Genomic DNA, 18,107 nt, shown 5'->3' with positions numbered 1-18,107 from the left:
TCACCCAAAAAAATGAAATGAAATGAAATGGAAAAAGTAAAGAGACCACTTAAATGAATGGGTAAAAGTGTTGCATATTAAATTAATGGATAAAAGTATGTATACAAAGTGTTATATAAGTATTGTCAACGTTTGCATAAATACTGTCATTGTTGTATTAAAATACGGTCATTGTTGTATTAATAACTGTCATTATTGCCGATACTTTGTATTTTATTTGACTTTTCAACGCATAGAGTAAAATACTATTTTCACCCCTGGGTACGGAGCAAAAAGCCGCTGGTGACCAGCGGTGTTGTCAACCTCCATTTGTCACACGAAGATAAGTTTTATACTTGTTATAACCAAACACGTGCCACAAACGATTGGGAACAAACTTTGCAAATACAATATAGAACAAATAGAAAAAAACAATAATAAAAGACACAAGTGTTTATGAAGAAATTTAGATTTCCTCTCCTCAAATATTATCGTATTATTAAGTTCCTGCAAAATAACACAATAACCCCTCAATTGATGATTCCTCTCACCAATGTATTTTTCCCTCTTATTTTCTAGCTAGGCCTAAACCCCTTTTTATAGGCTAAACTAGAAACCCACGTCTACTAGAATTATATTTGCTCCCCAAGTCTAAATAATTCTAGAGATTGTTACATACCAAAATATATCTAGTTTCCTAATTACAATTCTAATTAAACTAGGAAACAAGATATTAAATCAAACAAGTATGTTTCGTATATTTGTCAACTTAACTAAGTTGTGTTTATTTCCTAACAAACCTTCCCTTAAACTCAACTTAGTCTCTTCGCGAACTAACGAACAACTTTCGGAGCTTGCCTTCCTTTGAGCCAAAATTTGCCCCTCAATACTTCCTTCAAGTATGAAGAGATTTTGTTTGTTACGTTGTCCCTTCAAGATCACACTCCTAGCCTTGGTGACCTCCAAACGACCTCCCTCAATATGAATAACATAACCCAAGCCATCCAAACGACCCAAATATATAAGATTGCGATCAAGTCACGAAATGTACCTCACCTCTCGTAATTTTCGAGTCTTCCCATCACGTGTCTTGATCTCAACCTCACCTATACCCTCATCTTTAGCCTCTTCCCCGTTAGGCAAGGTAACACACAGCCCAACACTTTGTTTATAGGAAGTAAACCACTCCTTCCTACAACAAATATGTTGTGAGCATCCCGAATCTAAAATCCAACCCTCTTTTGGATCTTTACTCTCCTCCACCATTAGAGCCATATCCTCATCAATAGCAATAGTAGCAGCACCTCTAACCCTTCCGTTCCTCAACGCCATCAAGTCTTCCTTGTACCTAGGACACTTTGATTGTATATGTCCTACCTCGTCACAGTACCAACACTTGATGTTATGGTTGAAGGAAATATGTCCTTCACCCAAGGTGCATTAAGTCTAATACCAAGGTTCAGATTAATTGCGAATAATTAATTCAGTGAGATCAAGTGATCGGAACAGCTAGCTGGAGCAATGCTTCCGACCAGTGAGTTCTAATGAATATTAAACTCACAGCTTACTCTTGACTGAACCTACAAGGTCACACCAATGACACGTAACAGATCACCGTATTAAATGAATCGGAAGTTCATTTAATAGCTTTTCGGGAATTAGTTGGAAAACGTATTATACGATACGACCTTGCATCGGAATCGTATATCGTATCGCGAATATTCGTAAGCTGGGCGATACGAATAAATCGTATCGTACGACGGTGATTCGTCGTATACGAAATGATAAATAATATCGGAAAGAAATTAATCGCGAATACGAAGGGTATCAGAGTTGCCGGCCCGTCGAGCCAAGCACGCAAGCGTGCAAGGCCCAACGAGCCAGCAAGCTTGCGAGCAAAGGCGAGAAGCCAGCTCGCGTTGGGGCGCGAGCACGCAACAGCAGCGCAAGCAACACAAACGACGAGCGAGCAGGCCCATGGCCCAACTGCTCGGCGCGCGCGCGCTGTGGGCTTCGGCCTGTAGTGTGTGTTGTTGGGCGGTGGGCTGTGGTCCGTGTGTTCGTGTGTGTGGCAGGTCAAGGCTCATTAGTCTTGGCCGGTTACATCATTAATACAATAGGTTAATTGTATTTTTCAAAACACAATTAACACATACTCAAACCCTAGAGACTCAGAGAACCCTGATTCTTTCTGTGCCTCCAAAGTGAGTTCTTCCCAAAAGCAAACTATCTTGATCGATTGTCTAAGCTACGATTATCAAGACGGATCTGATCGTGTCGGTGAACCAAGTAGAGGAACGACAAGTGGAGTTCTAAGTTCGTGTTCGTTGACAGATTTGTGGAAAACACGCTTCAAACGTAAGTATGCTTAATCTGTGCTTTATACATGCTTCCTGGCTTTGGGGATTGTTTCCGCACATGTTATTATGTTTAACTGCATTCCCCAACAAGGTTTTGTATTTCTCGCCTTCTTCTTGCCTTTCCAGTTATTGCTACTACCCTCCGCTACCAATCCTACTCCTCCATGGATTGATGATGATCCCCCTTGATTCATGAACCTCTCCGCCTCGAGTAACGCCACCACAATATCGTCCAAAGCAATTGTTGTCTTTCCTACAAGTAAACTAGTTATCACCGAGTTATACCTTTTAGGGAGAGATGTCAACAATAAAATTGCTTTGTCCTCCTCCTCGATTTTCACATCTAAACTCGCCAATTGGGTGATCAAGCCATTAAACTTATTCAGATGATCTTGTAGTGTGTTGTCTTCCTCCATCTCGAGTGAATAAAGGTCCTTTTTCAAGAACAACATGTTGGCCAATGACATAGATGCATACATCTTAATTAATTTGTCCCACAACTCTTTTGGATTATTATCCTCTAAGACGTTGTACTTGATCTCCGGTGCAAGAGCCAATCTGATCGTACTAGTAGCCCGTAGTTGCATATCCTCCCACTTGTCCTTGTCCACCGAATCGGGTTTCTTATCCTCCAAAGTCTTGTGAAGACCTTGATGTATAAGAATATCCTTAATTGTACTTTGCCATAATGAGAAATTCGTCTTCCCATTAAAAAGTTCTACCTTGTACTTGTTCCCGAAATCATCCATGGCTAAAAAACTCAGCTCTTGATATCAGTTTGTTATAACCAAACACGTGCCACAAACGATTGGGAACAAACCTTGCAAATACAATATAGAACAAATAGCAAAAACAATATAAAAGACACAAGTGTTTATGAGGAAATTTAGATTTCCTCCCCTCAAATATTATCGTATTATTAAGTTCCTGCAAAATAACACAATAATCCCTCAATTGATGATTCCTCTCACCAATGTATTTTTCCCTCTTATTTTTTAGCTAGGCGTAAACCTTTTTTTATAGACTAAACTAGAAACCCACGTCTACTAGAATTATACTTGCTTCCCAAGTCTAAAAAATTCTAGAGATTGTTACATACCAAAATATATCTAGTTTCCTAATTACAATTCTAATTAAACTAGAAAACAAGATATTAAATCAAACAAGTCCATTTCGTATTTTTGTCAACTTAACTAAATTGTGTTTATTTCCTAACAATACTTATTTGTCATACTTGACAACTTTTATACCAATCTATCTAATGACGGTTAAGTTTTATACTCATTTGGCTAATTGACCCATGACATTAACCCTTATTTAGTTATTTGTAATGTTGCTATACACAAAATGTCTTTTAAGGATGACACAAGTGAAAATGTGCAACGCACATCGCCGCATCTCCCCCACTAGGCCACTACTATAATATATAACCTTTCACATAAAAATATTAATTTCTTAAATCTAACTTATTTTTGAAAAGTCGACCTTCACCTAAAAAAATGATTTAGAAAAAGTGTCATATAAAAGGAAGCAAATCGTTGAATTACTCAAACTCTTAAAAACTCACAAATAAATCATATATAGATCATCAAGGCATCTAAAGAAGCAAGGAGAGGGAGAGAATGAATATATTAGGCGCTTTGAAGATCACCGTGAAGAAAGGCATTGATCTCAAAGTTTGCGACGCTTTTAGTAGCGACCCTTATGTTGTCATCTCCTCCGGTTCACAGGTAACCATTTTCATCAAATTATATACCCAAGTCAACGTTTTATTAATGTATATTTGTTGGTTTTCTATTGATGTTAAATCTATCCTAGCTAATCTACTTGATCGACTTTACGTTGTATGATCCGGCATGTTTAATCTGATAATCCGTATTTATACTAGACTCCGACTAATTTAGATTCGATTAGTTAAGATCGGACACACAATCATGAAAAACGTAGTCTCGAGGCAATTCCTCAAGGGCTTTTATGCAGTTAAATGCACTCCCGTATATGTTTTCTAGTACGAGTTATTACCGTTACTCATGTTAGTTACATAGCTACTTTTGTTCGGGTCAATACAAATTTCGAAAGGAGAAGGAGGATGTCGAACTTATGACTTATACATGGTATACATGGTATAAGTCTCCAGTCTTAACCATCTAAACGACTAAACACCATTGGTACTTTGGTTTCTAAATACTCCATAGTTTGTTCTCATTTGTGTTATTGTGAGATCTAAATTTAGTTATAAAGTGCAATTAACCGATGGAACTCAATATATTTTTAGATCTAAATCCTTTATTCCCAAATGAATAGTCAAGTTAGTTATCCATTTTCTATTACTGGATCTCTCTTTTTAACGGTAAGTTATTCCTTTTACATTTTTTCGGATCACACTCGTCCGCCTTATTTTACCCTCTCTATTTTTTCACCCCTCTTTAAAATTGTGTAATATCTTATACTTTATGTTATCTTGTTATTAAGCATGTACGAAGTATATATTATAATATAATTGTGTAATACTTTCTCCGTTCTTTTTTAAATGACATAATTATTTAGGCATGTTTGACAATGCATGATTTCAAACATTAATATCTCTAATGGTGGATCGGAAAAAATTATAAAAAGTTGATATTTAAATAATATTTACTGATACGAATCAAATAAGACCCCACGCGACTATATTTTTTCTTACGTATAAACCACAAAAGGAAGTCAAAGGTGTTTGTGTGAATAGTGTCTAAAACCTCATTGTGTCATATAAATAAGAACAGCGGAAGTATCTTATACTTTATGTTACTGTAGCTTTTTATTAAGTATGTACGAAGTATATATTATGTTAGTTTGTTTAGTAAATCTCTATTATATAAAGGAACAACTGAGATTAAAATGGTAAACACACTTTTGGTGTCCCCTAAGAAATAGTCCATTATACCCATCCCTTCATAATTAAAAAAAAAAAAAAAACCAGAAATAATCCAACAAACGTAGCTACTGCAATTAATTTTATAAAAACGGAGGAGTTAAGTTTCGGGTTAAAAGTTGGGAACTTATATTCCTTCCCATTGCTCCCCTTTATTCAAACCCAGCAATTTTAATTTTTTAAATTTAAAAACAATAATCCTGAAGCTAGAATTATTATCAAGTGCAACACAATTTCTGATAATAATCATAAGCTTTTTGATTAAATGGCTGAGGATTGTTCCGTTGATGTTGATGATGTTGGTTTCGAAGAAGGATTGCCATGGTTACCTGCTCATATCCTTCATGACGCTTGCGGTGGCCAAAATTAATTTGATGTTGTCAGTGTTTATGACATTCGTTATGCAAATTCAAAATCTCACTCTCCTCTTCTTTGTTGTATTGGGAGGGTTTGGTTTCGAAATATTAGATAATTTACGGTTTTCAATGTTGAACTGTAAATTTCATCATAAATTATAATCGATATTATAATATAAAACCCTCCAAAAATAATTTCATGGTTATTTTTTTCAGACATCGAGAAATTTTTTAACGGAAATGATAAAGGTCGCAACATGCGACATTTAAGCCGTGTCACAGTGATGACATGGCAAGCCTACGTGTCATAAATATATTTGGAAATTAAAATATTTAGATTATTATAACCTATTATACATGTTACAAAAAAGGTAGGAAAATCTTAATATTCTACTTTATAAATTGAGTAATGTAATTTCTTATTCTAGAAAAATAATTCTCATTTGTATAGAAAATTAGAAAAAAATACTTTTAATTATTTATATGATATAGGAAATTAAAATAAAAAATGCATTTACTATTTTGTACTTGGAAAATAAAAAATACAGTATATTAGAAAGTAGAAGATTAGAAAAAGGCATTTCGTCTTAATTTGGTATATTGGGTTTGTTCTACCCTGGATCGCCAACATAATTGCTCGTTTATCAAGTCCATGACTCAATTTCTTGTGTTGATCAAGTCTATGACCCAATTCCAAATTAAACAAATATTTGTAATTTATAAAATAAAAGGAAATATATATCTACTATAAATATAATAAATATTTGTTTACTTATTTGTATCGACTACCTTATTTATATAGTTTCATAGTAAAAATATGGAATTGATGGTAAAAAATATAATTAATGACGCGTAGCTTACGTGGCGCCTATATGTACCAATAAAACGCCGACACGTAAGATTGCGACAATATTTTTTTGTCGCAACTTGCGACCTATATCATCGTCCATTTTTTAATGGTTAAAGAGTACTAAAAATGTTAAATATCGACCCGTCACTTACCATTTTTTTCTGATTTTGAGCTTTCTATTACTATCTCAGTTCCTAAATGATCTTTATGTTTACTATTTACACGGTATTAACAATGGAAAAATGATTGATTATAAATTGTCCAACAATGTGAGTGGATGAAAATTAAAGTATTGTGAGTGCGTAAGTTAGTAGGTCAAATGAGGGTATAAATGAAAAATTTATATGCTAAAAATGGAATAAAATAGAGTGTAAAGAAATTTCAGGAACAAACTGTAGGGGAATACATTTAACTACATATAACTTGTGCGGAAGATCCCCAAAGCCAGGAAACATGTATAAAGCACAGATTAAGCATACTTACATTTAAAGCGTGTTTTCCCGAGTTTACGATTCACGAACACGAACAAAGAACTCCAATTGTCGTTCCTCTATTTGGTTCACCGACACGTTCAAATCCGTCTTGATAATCGTAGCTTAGACAATATTCAAGAGTTTGTGCTTTTTGGGAAGAACATATCCATGGAGGCTAAGAGAGAATTAGGGTTTTTCTATCTTCCTTAGGATTTGATGTGTAAACTGAATTTTGTGTGTTGGAAAAGTGTACTAAGGTTATTAGAATAATGTAGTATTGTATACTAGATCCAGATACACGTGATTCACACTTCTTGGCTTAGACGGAAGTATCTAAATTTTGTTGTTTGGTTGATGCAGAAATTGAAGACTCGAGTGATAAAGAATAATTGCAACCCTGAGTGGAATGATGTTCTAACTCTTTCAGTGACTGATCCAGATATGCCCATTACACTAGTACGTTAAATTATTGGGAAATTCTCTCTGATAATTTTAAGTTTCTTATTTTTCACTTTGGTAAAATAAAAACAAGAATTTTCTGTTTGGTAACCTTAAGTTTCTATATATTATCAAAAAATGGTATAAATGATGGTTTAACTTATTATATTTTAAAAGGTCTTGCGCGTACAAGGTGTACAATAAATTTATTGTACACCAAGATAACTTTAACTCTTTTTTTTGTAACTTTAACCTAGTTTTGATTAATTTTTATATTATTAAAAATAAATTTGATAGATAAATATTTTAAAAGGTTAAATGATTAATTTTATACATTATTAGTTATTTTGAAGAAATAAGTTTTACTAAAATGAAAAAATTTATCATTGAAAAATAGATAACTTTTACATATATATGCTTAACTTTTAAGCATTTTGAGTTAACTTTTACACCGGTGTACAATATTTATTGTACACCTATTGTAAATAAGAATTTGTTATTATATTTATCTTGGTTAACATTTGAATGTGCAAAAATACCATTTTTAGTGGGCTAGTACACCATTTACGGTGCAAATATACTCATTGATTTCTCATCAATTAAAGTGTTTCAAACAAAAATCATTATATATCAATTGAAGTATTATCTGAATGAAAATGTAGGAAATTAAAGATGATTATTTGAAAACATTGCTTAATGTAAAAAAATTTATTTGAAATTCAACAATTCTGATAATGTAAAAAAATTTAACATTTAAACATTGCTTAGAGTACTTGGTTTCACAATAACGAGCTGAGTGTTAAGGTTTATCGATTCGGGTTTATAAGAGGTGGAAAGGGTTTCGAGGGAAATACTATTTTCTGTTAGGAAGGTTTAAGGGTATTTAGGTAACTTAATCGTTAACTAACGACATTAACTACAATTAGTCTAATAATATAGCCGATGACCAAAAAAATAAGATAAAACCATCATTAAAGCCATTGTTTTTTTTTGAAGGTAAAGCCATTGTTTAATTATGGTAGAAATTTAAGGTTACGGTAGATAAAATTCTGGTTTTCATTTTACCAAAAAGAAAAATAAGAAACTTAAGGTTACCAAAGAGAATTTTCCTAAATTATTAGCCAAAAGATGTTTTCATTTGCTTTTTACTTCTCAGCTGTTTGACTAAAATAAGTGATAGAGTTTTGATAACTTTTAATAAGTGAAGATAATTCTAGATAAGTGAAATGAGTTGAATAAAAAATGCATTGAAAACTGTGCAAAAAACAAATGGACTTATCTGTAAAATATGCATTGAAAACTATGGAACAACCAAAATATGTTTTGATAAGCAGTCCCAATAACCATTTCGGGGTATTCAGTCCAAATGAGTTAAAACAACTATTCCCTCGGCTCATTCCCTTTTTATTCTTTATGTATTTCGTTTTGGGTGTCCCTTTTTATTATTTACGTTTGAAATATTTCTTTTATATTGTAACATAAATGTCCATGATATTTTGTCAAAAATTGTATCAAATGATTATTTAGTCAATCAAATTCATGAGGCATTCAATCTCTCATATTTTACTATTAGGACATTAAATCACTCGCAAACGGTTTAATCACAAATGTGTTGACATATATGTATAAGATAATTGATGTATACTCTGTACTTGAGTTTTGCCTTAATAACATATTTTGAAATTACATTTTATTCACAGAATGTGTTTGACAAAGATAGGTTCTCGAAGCCGGATAAAATGGGAGACGCAGTTGTGGATATTAAGCCGTATATAGAGTGTATGCAAATGGGGTTAGAAGATCTCCCGATTGGAACTGCTGTAAAAAAGTTGCAGCCTGAAGAGAGTAACTGCTTAGCCGATGAAAGTAAGGTAATTTGGGTTGGTAAAGGCAAAATGGTTCAAGAAATGACTCTAAAACTACAAAATGTGGACAAGGGTAAAATACTAATCAAAATCGAGTGGCTTGATCTTCCAGGTTGCAAAGGATTACATTCTTGATATATATATTAATATATTATATCGTACTTCCTCCTTTCTATTTTAGATGTCTCAATTGACTTTTTTACACTATTAACGTATATTGTACTCGTATGTGTTATATTCCAAGTGTCATTATAATTTCCAAGATTTCTTTCAATCCTTTGGATTTGTGTTTTCTGTCTTGATTTGTCATACTTACAAATCTTACAATCCGTAATTGTTTCTTTACGTTAAATTTAAATAAGCTAGGAGCCTAGGAATATAATTCCAACACACGTTTGTCACCTAAGGTGGAAACTTTGTATTGTACGTAATAACAGTTTACTCAAATAATAATAACTTGGAAAATTTTGTCAATTACTATCAGATTGTTAGCGAGTTTATTATTTACTACATAAGTTGTTAAAAGTTGTCAATTACTATCAAATTGTTAGGGAGTTTGTTAATTACTACTCCCTCCGAATCTAAATGTTATTCTCGTTTCCTTTTTTAGTGTCCCAAAATAATCTTCCCATTTCTTTTGTTTCCTTTTTAATCTCTTCCTTGTAATTCTATTGGTTTATCAATAAAAAACCTTGTAGTCTCATTGGTTGGTTTAAGTTTGGATGAATTAATGAGTTGGCATTTTTATTCCTTAAATTCTATTGGTTCAACTATTTTGTTTTCTTGTGAAAATGGAATCAAAAAGCAACAATTGCCCATAAAACTACATTAATAATAGTTAATCTTAAAATGTTTCTTTTTCCCTAATAACCGCGTAAAATGACAAACGGGAATAACATTTAGGTTCGGAGGGAGTATATAAGTTGTTAAAAGTTGTCAATTATTACACACCTTTCGAACAACTGAGATCGATTCATTGATACCTTGGTCCATATTCCGATCAATTAATCCATTAATGATATCATAATTAATCTTTAATTTCAATATAATCTTTTTAATTAATTCACAAATATTAAAATCCCAAAAAAAAAGTTCCAAAAATATTTCCAAAGTTACCAAAAGTACTTAATGTTTTTTAAAGAAAAGGTTCTCGACATTATAAAAAACGGTTTTTTCATGAAATGCCCCTGAGGTTTGCAATAATGCACCAAATACACCTGCGCGTTTCAAAATTCATAAAATACCCCTAAAGTTCCGTACTGTTCATTAAATGCTCCTGGATTTAACGGACGTTAGCTTGCCGTTAGTGACGTTTTACCAATTTGCCCTTAATTGTTGTTTGGCGCGATTTAGGTAACAATTGTGACTGAAATTCCAAAAAAAAAAAAACTTCTCAACTTCTCTTCTTTCTCTCTCCTTTCCCCTGTTCTTCAACCCTCATCAATTCTACTGTAACTGACAAAATTCTGGGTAGATCTTCAAGAATTTAGTGAAATTTGTTGCGTTCTCTTTTGGCGAGTTCGTGGGTGTTCGTTTGGTGAATTCGCGACAAAAAGGGGGCAACTTGGAGGCGATTTAGAGCTTCGGGTGCAGTGGACGAACAAGGGCCCTTTTCCTAGTTGGATTATCTACTTCAAGGTAATAATCCCTTCTTCGCTGATTTATTTTGCTTGTAAAGTACAATTTTTTTCGCGAAATTGATTAGGGTTAGGGTTTTGCGAAATTGTCAGTGATTTTTTGAAATTGTCAGTTGAGATTAATTGATTGGTTAGAAGTTAGTTATTCCTTGGATTTGTTGTGAATAATTGTTTGGTTAGTTGTAAGTTGTGATTGTGACCTGTTGAATTTCATTGTGATCATGATTGTGGTTGTTTATTGATGAATTGTTGTTGGTTGAATCGAAATTCATGTTTTTTTTCCTTAAATTTTCCCTTTAGGATGACTGCAATGTGGTTGTTATTGCATCATGGATCACATAGCTTTGATGTGAGAGTTACAGACATGGAAAAGTATCGTCTTTTGAGGTTATTTTTGGATATTTTTGAGGAATCTGTTAGGCAGGATGTGTTTTTACCTAGTACATTTGCCCTGTTTATTGAGTCTCCCTGTGGTAGAGTTGAGTTGGTAGATGATAAGACAATGAAGATAATGTGGGGATGGAATTGGGGTAAGGACACTGCTGAAATATGGGTTGAGGGTACAGACAAACCAGGAGTGGTGTTTAGAAATGCTGTTGCCACAATTGAGCATCATAGGAAGGAGAGTGAGAGAAAGCTCAAAGAGAGACAAGATGAACTTCTTAGGGCTCAAAGAAAGGAGGAAGAGGAAATGAGGAAAAAACAGGAGAGAGAGGACATTTTAAGGGAACTTCAAGAACAAATGGAGTACACAATAGCTGTGGAGGTGCCTGTGGTTGATTGTGAGGACTTAAGCACTGAGTATGTGAGGATTATAAGCAAGGATGGTGCTGATGAGGTGTTTCCAGGAGCCTCTCAACCACAACCCACACAAGAATCTTCACCCTCCAAAAAACCTACTTCTCCTAAACCAAAACAAAAGGCCAAAGTCAAGCCAACTACTCCAAAAGCTCCTAAGGTTCCTAAAGCCAAGAAACTGACCCCTAAGAGGAGACCCACCCCAACTCAAAAACAGGCCACACCAAAGGCAAAAAAACCCACCCCAACAACAAAAAAGCCCACCTCAACACCACAGCAACCCACCCCAACTCCAGAACAATCAATCCCACCAGCACAGCAACCCACCCCAACAACACAGCAGCCCATCCCACCACCACAGCAACCCAACCCATCACCACAAACACACCCCACCCATTCCCCACCACCACAGAACACCCAAAATGATCAACCACCCCATTCCCCACCACCACAGAACACCCAAAATGATCAACCACCCCATTCCCCACCACCACAGAACACCCAAAATGATCAGCCACCCCATTCAACACCAACACAGAATCAGTCTGAAGCTGTTAAAAGGAAGGGGGCCAGAACTAGACCTACAGGGTTCAGGGTGAACAAAGTGACTGCCAAGAAAGCTGGAACTTGGGTATCCAAAGGGAAGGGCATAGGTAGGAAGGGTACAGGGAGGTCAAAGAGTGCAAGGGTGTTCACTGATATTGAGGATATAGGTTCAGAAGAGGAGAGTGAGGATTCAGATTGGGAGGAATCTGAACCAGACTCTGAACTAGAGGAGGATAAACTTGATGATTGGGTTGACTCTGATGTGGAGGCTGAGGTGATAACAGATGATGTGCCTGACTTATTGTTTGAGGAATGTTTGGATGGTTCTAGTAAGATGGATAAGGCCTACAAGAATGGAAAGATATGGACTCATCAACCATATGGGTCCATCAAATTAGAACCTTGGTTGATCTTTCCAGACAAGTCCACTTTCCTAGATGTTTTGAGGAGTTTTTGCATACAAGAGGGGTTTGGACTAAGTGTTGAGAGGGCTGACAGTAAGAGGTACACTGCAGTGTGTGCAATAGAAACTTGTGACTGGAGGATACATGCAAGTAAGATGTTTGACAGTGTCAGTTGGGCTATTAAGGGGATCAGTGGGTGCCACAAAACTTGTGGGAGATTGGAGGAGAACCCTGTGGTGACCTCTGAGTGGCTATGTAAGAACATGATGAGTCTAATTGAGGCCAACACTGAAATTCCTGTTGAGACATTGAGAAGGTATGCACAGGAGACATTTCAATTGAGGGTTAAAAAGAGATTGTTGTACAAAGTAAGGAGTATGGCAGTAGAGAAGATACATGGTGGTTGGGCTGAGGCTTATGAGTTGCTTCCTAGGTATGCTGAGATGATTAAACAGACAAACCCAGGAAGTTATGCACTGATTTCATGGGGTGCTACAAGTGGGGATGTGAACCCCAAGTTCAGAGCTTGTTTCTTCTCCTTTGCTGCTCAAGTCAAGGGGTTTTTGAGGGGGTGCAGGCCTATAATTGGAATAGATGGGGCTCATCTAAGTGGGTTTTACAAGGGAATCCTACTCACAGCTGTTGGCATTGATGGGAACAATGAAATATTTGTTCTGGCTTATGGGATAGTGGACACTGAGAGCTGTGATAGTTGGACACATTTCATGAGATGCTTGAGGCAGATGTTTGAGCAAGAGGGTTGCAACAAAGATGATTGGACCTTCATCAGTGACAGGATGAAGGTATATGTTTATTTTGCTCCTTTTTTGTTTCAATTTTATAATATTGCAACAGATATGATTGGCCTAAAATGAACATATCCTGTGTAGGGAGTTGACTTGGCAGTGAGAGATACTTTTCCTAGAGCTACTAGGAGAGTTTGCTGCCAACACTTGTACATGAATTGCAAAAACAATGGATTTAGTGGATCTGCTTTCTTCAAACTGTTTTGGATAGCTGCAAATGCACACAATGAGTATGTGTATGGTAAAGCATTAGAGAAGATCACTGCTCATGATCCAAATGCTGCTGCATACTTGGACACATGCCAGGAGCAGTGGTCCAGGCATATGTTTGACCCTGCTGTTTGTTGTGATCACAACACAACAAACTTTGTGGAGTCATTCAATGCATGCACAAAACCATACAGAGACATGCCTGTATTCTCATTGTTGGAAGGTATAGCTCACCACTTCATGTTCTGTTCCTTTATTTTGTGATGTTTGTGATGTTCTGTGTATAATGTTGTATGTTGTTGTGTTGTTGTACAGCAATCAGAAAGTGGTGTATGGAGAGGGTTGGGGCAAGATTTGACATGGCAATTGATATGGAGGATGGTCAGTTGACTGAGTATGCCAAGAAAGAGGTGGATGAAAGAACAGGAGAGTCTAGGTTCTGCTATGCTACAGCCTGTGGTGGGGGGGAATTTGAGGTCAGAGATGCACATGTGAACTTCCCCATCAGGTTATCAACTAGAAGCTGTGGGTGTGGGAAGTGGCAAATTTCTGGAATCCCCTGCAAGCATGCACTCAGGGTGATTTATGACCAAAGGCTGAACCCCATTGATTTTGTCTCCCCATTCTTCAAGTCTGCTGCATACAAGCTTACATATGCAGACCACATTCACCCCATGTCAGACCCAACACAGTGGCCTAACTTTTCTCTCCCTACCATTCAGCCTCCAGTCATCAAAAGACAAGCTGGCAGACCTGCTAAGAAGAGAAAGAGAGGACCAAATGAACCCAGGAAGGGGAAGAGAAACAGCAATGTGAAATGTGGAAAGTGCAGGGAGTTTGGTCATAACTCAAGGACATGTAAGAATGGAGGACCAAGCACTGGACCAAGCACTTCAGCAGCAGCAGGAGCAAGTACATCACAAGGGGGTTCAAGGGGGAGGAAAAGAGCAAACACAGCAACTTAACCATGCACAAAGTTAAAAGTTAGTCAGTTTTTGGTGAATTGTAGGTGCACAAAGTTAAAATAGCTTAGGCAATTTACAATTAGTATCACTTTTTGGAAAGAACACAATTGCTTAGACAAGATGTTTTTGTGCAGTTTCAGTGGCATTTGTCCACTTAGAAATCAGTTTTTGTAAAGCTCATATGCTTAAACAAGTGATGTTATTGCTTGAAATTTGTTACAACTCTACTTCATTGCTATCCAAATTAGAAATGCAAACATTATTACACCAATTTTTATTGCAAACTTGAATTGTTGTTTCTGTTGTTTCAGTTTCTTCTTCAATAGCTTCAACTCTTCATGCATTCCCCTGCTTCCTTCTTGCATTCCCCTGTTTTCTTCTTGCATTCCCCTGTTTTCATCAGCTCTGTTTCCCTTGCTTTGAGCTTCATCAAATGTCTGCTCAACAAAACCTTTGCACCACTTGAAATTATCACAAGGATCACACTTGTAGTAAAGCTTTTGCGGATTTTTAGCCGTTTCCGAGCTCCTAATTGCAAATCTTCTCCCACAATTGCAGTTTTTATTTGGAACTCTTAGGTATGACAAACTTGGGATGGAAGAGGATCCGGTTTTTGAATTAGAACTCATGGCTATTTAGGAAATAGAGGGCTAAACATGGAGCAAGTCAAGTGAACAACAGCCTTACTTATAGGCATGCAGCATGAACATAACGGCTATATTGAATTAAAACTAGCCGTTGGATTCAAATTATGAAGTTTGGGTATTTGGTGCAAAGAACTTTACAAATAGGTGTATACTATGCAAAACCTTTATATTTAGGTGCATTTTATGAATTTTAAACATGACTTAACGGAGGACTAACGGAAAGTCATAATAGGGGTATTTGGTGAACAGTTTTGAGTAAATAGGGGTATTTTATGAATTTTGAAACGCGCGGGTGTATTTGGTGCATTATTGCAAACCTCAGGGGCATTTCATGAAAAAACCGTATAAAAAATGTTCCGGATTTAATGTTGGGATTTTTTTTTACGAATTTTTCATTTTTTATATTTTATCCTGAAATTACCCAAACTTTTTTAAAAGGAAAAGAAATTAAAGATCCAATATGATTGATCCATAAAAAAAAATTAATTTACTTTTGAACTTTTGGATTTTTTAAATTTAGGGTAATTTTATGTAATTTTTAGGATTAAATTTTGAGTACCTTTTGGATTTTGATTTTTATTAATAATTAAAATGTTTAAAATTTTAATTAATTGCTAATTATGATTTTATTAGTGGACTAATTGAATTAAGGTAGCAATGACGTCAATTGCTAGTAAAGTAGATAGTAATTGACAATTTTTAATAACTAACCTAGGTAGTAATTGACAAACTATCTAACAACCTAGGTAGTAACCACAAATTCTCCCAAAAGTTATAATAAGTTCACTATTCATATAAATATTAAAAACCATACTTCCTCCGGTTTTATGTACTTTTGGCACCTTTGTAATTGCATATTTGTTAACATTAATATTTTGAATTATGTAAAAGAAAATTTTATAAAAAGTTTGTATTTTAGAAATATTTATTGATGTGGGCTTGGATATCTACACAATAAGGCCCAAGGGCTGAAGGGTGAGTACAGCCCACCTCCAGGTGACCCATGGGTCCAAGGCCTGGAAGATGGCTCAAACCTACATACTTAAAAGAACGATGTCTTTACCAAAAGCCCACTTTCTTTGTGGCCAGGCCCAAATTGCAAAGGGCCCATCTATTTTTACCCCTGGACACGTGTCTCTCAAATCCCAAGTAGGCAACACATCTTGCAGCTAGGGTTGTGGGATCAACTCCCAAGAAACCCTAGCCTTATAAATAGCTCAGATCCCAAGGTAAGAGGATCAATCAATTCATTCCCACCTACCTTAAACTACTTTTGCTCTGCCTTATCTCTAAAATTACTTCTCTCTCTAACCTATACTTACTTAGGCATCGGAGGGAATATTCCTACGGGAATATTCTTGTTTTGCAGGTTGCCAGAGGATTGTGCGAGCTCATACTTGATACCTCCGAGGAACGCGTGACACGTCATCACAGTAAAAGATCCCACAACATTTGGCGCCGTCTGTGGGGAGGTATAGTATCATGGACGAACAGCAATCTGAGGAGAGCGCGGAAGGAGCACGATCTGCTATCAACGAAGGGCAGCCCCCTGTTAAAGGCAAGACTAACAAGCATTGTGACGCCACAACTTGCCGTCCAGCTTCCGCGAGGTCCCTGCGGCACCTGTTGAATGGTCCCCATCATAACATCACGGATGAATGGCAAGAAGGATTTCAGCACGTCCTCCAAGAAGAAATCACCAGATACTTCAGCGAAGCCAACCCAGTGCAGGGAAGCGGCAAAGTGGTGGAGCCAGTAGCAGATGGCCGTGGCCCACCCAGGGAAAGACGACTCCTGAAGGAAGAAAGTCAACATGTAAGAGAAGAGCGTCCGGGATGGCGGACGAGCCTACCACCACGAGGGCCAGCTTGCAAGCCTCAGGATCGTTACTTCACAAGTACGCCTTCCACCATAACTCCCAGAAGGCGGCACGCAAACCTCACACGGAAAGAAATTGGCCGATGCAATGAAGTAGGAAGGAAACTAAAGAGGCCGTCAACGGGAAACCTGTTTATATACAACACAACTCTTGAAGATATTCTATTAGCTGAGGGACAGAATCTGGGAATAGAACAGTGGTCCCCCAAACGGCCGACTGCATCGAAACAGAAGACCCCGTTCTGTGCTTTTCACAAAGAGGAGGGGCACGACACCCAGAGATGTCGGATGCTGAGAAAGATACTGGATGGCTACGCGGCTAAAGGTGAAGGAAATATGTCCTTCACCGAAGGTGCATTAAGTCTAATACCAAGGTTCTGATTAATTTCGAACAATTAATTCAGTGAGATCAAGTGATCGGAACAGCTAACTAGAGAAATGCTTCCGATCCGTGAGTTCTAATGAATATTAAGCTCACAACTTACTCTTGACTGAACCTACAAGGTCACACCAATAGTACGTAACAGATCACCGGATTAAATGAATCAAAAATTCATTTAACAGCGCTGGCCCAAAGCCGAGCGGCTGCGTGTGCGCGTGGCCCAAGACTACAACGCAGCAGCAGCAGCGCGCGGCCCACGGCCCAGCTGGCTGCGTGCTCGCTTGTCGTATGTGTCGCGTAGGCTTGCTGGCCGGTCATGGCCTTATTGGGTTGGCCGGTTAGTAGGTTATTCTAATAACCTACACACCCAAGTTTTCCTAACACAATTCAATCAACACTCAAACCCTAGAGACTCAGATAACCCTAATTCTCTCTGTGCCTCCAAACTGAGTTCTTCCCAAAAGAAAACACTCTTGATCATTTGTCCAAGCTACGATTATCAAGACGGATCTGATCTTGTCGGTAAACCAAGTAGAGGAACGACAAGTGGAGTTCTAAGTTCGTGTTTGTTGACAGATTACTGAGGAAAACACGCTTCAAAC

At 36.7% G+C, this 18,107-nt stretch overlaps 2 protein-coding genes across 4 annotated transcripts; both read left to right on the top strand.

Annotated features, from left to right (window-relative positions):
• Nucleotides 1-3,811: 3,811 nt before the first annotated feature.
• Nucleotides 3,812-9,506, top strand: LOC110783802 (protein C2-DOMAIN ABA-RELATED 7). Of its 2 annotated transcripts, XM_021988183.2 has the most exons (3): nt 3,833-4,069; nt 7,290-7,385; nt 9,068-9,506. In XM_021988183.2, the coding sequence occupies exons 1-3, from the start codon at nt 3,962-3,964 to the stop codon at nt 9,365-9,367; spliced, it is 504 nt and encodes a 167-aa protein (XP_021843875.1). In that variant the 5' UTR covers nt 3,833-3,961; the 3' UTR covers nt 9,368-9,506. The 2 variants fall into 2 exon arrangements, with proteins under 2 accessions (XP_056684441.1, XP_021843875.1); XM_056828463.1 differs by lacking the exon at nt 7,290-7,385 and having other exon boundaries at nt 3,812-4,069.
• A 914-nt stretch (nt 9,507-10,420) lies between these two features.
• LOC110783810 (uncharacterized) lies at nt 10,421-15,138 on the top strand. 2 transcript variants are annotated; one of them, XM_056830094.1, is made up of 4 exons: nt 10,421-10,870; nt 11,170-13,420; nt 13,508-13,856; nt 13,949-15,138. In XM_056830094.1, the coding sequence occupies exons 2-4, from the start codon at nt 11,171-11,173 to the stop codon at nt 14,596-14,598; spliced, it is 3,249 nt and encodes a 1,082-aa protein (XP_056686072.1). In that variant the 5' UTR covers nt 10,421-10,870; nt 11,170; the 3' UTR covers nt 14,599-15,138. The 2 variants fall into 2 exon arrangements, with proteins under 2 accessions (XP_056686072.1, XP_021843889.2); XM_021988197.2 differs by lacking the exon at nt 10,421-10,870 and having other exon boundaries at nt 10,897-13,420.
• The last annotated feature ends 2,969 nt before the right edge of the window (nt 15,139-18,107 follow it).

The sequence above is a fragment of the Spinacia oleracea genome, chromosome 5 (assembly GCF_020520425.1).
Source record: "Spinacia oleracea cultivar Varoflay chromosome 5, BTI_SOV_V1, whole genome shotgun sequence".
In the NCBI taxonomy this organism is placed as follows: Eukaryota; Viridiplantae; Streptophyta; class Magnoliopsida; order Caryophyllales; family Amaranthaceae; genus Spinacia; species Spinacia oleracea.
Note: the sequence above shows the minus strand (reverse complement) of the source record. Positions and strands in the feature narration are given on the sequence as shown.

Excerpts from the sequence above, each read along its gene's own strand:
- LOC110783810 (XM_021988197.2), top strand. The coding sequence starts at position 11,111 with ATGAATTGTTGTTGGTTGAATCGAAATTCATGTTTTTTTTCCTTAAAT. Across the intron at positions 13,421-13,507 it reads TCATCAGTGACAGGATGAAG|GGAGTTGACTTGGCAGTGAG; the intron begins GTATATGTTTAT and ends TATCCTGTGTAG. Across the intron at positions 13,857-13,948 it reads TGTATTCTCATTGTTGGAAG|CAATCAGAAAGTGGTGTATG; the intron begins GTATAGCTCACC and ends GTTGTTGTACAG.
- LOC110783802 (XM_021988183.2), top strand. The coding sequence starts at position 3,962 with ATGAATATATTAGGCGCTTTGAAGATCACCGTGAAGAAAGGCATTGAT. Across the intron at positions 4,070-7,289 it reads TCATCTCCTCCGGTTCACAG|AAATTGAAGACTCGAGTGAT; the intron begins GTAACCATTTTC and ends TGGTTGATGCAG. Across the intron at positions 7,386-9,067 it reads CAGATATGCCCATTACACTA|AATGTGTTTGACAAAGATAG; the intron begins GTACGTTAAATT and ends TTTTATTCACAG.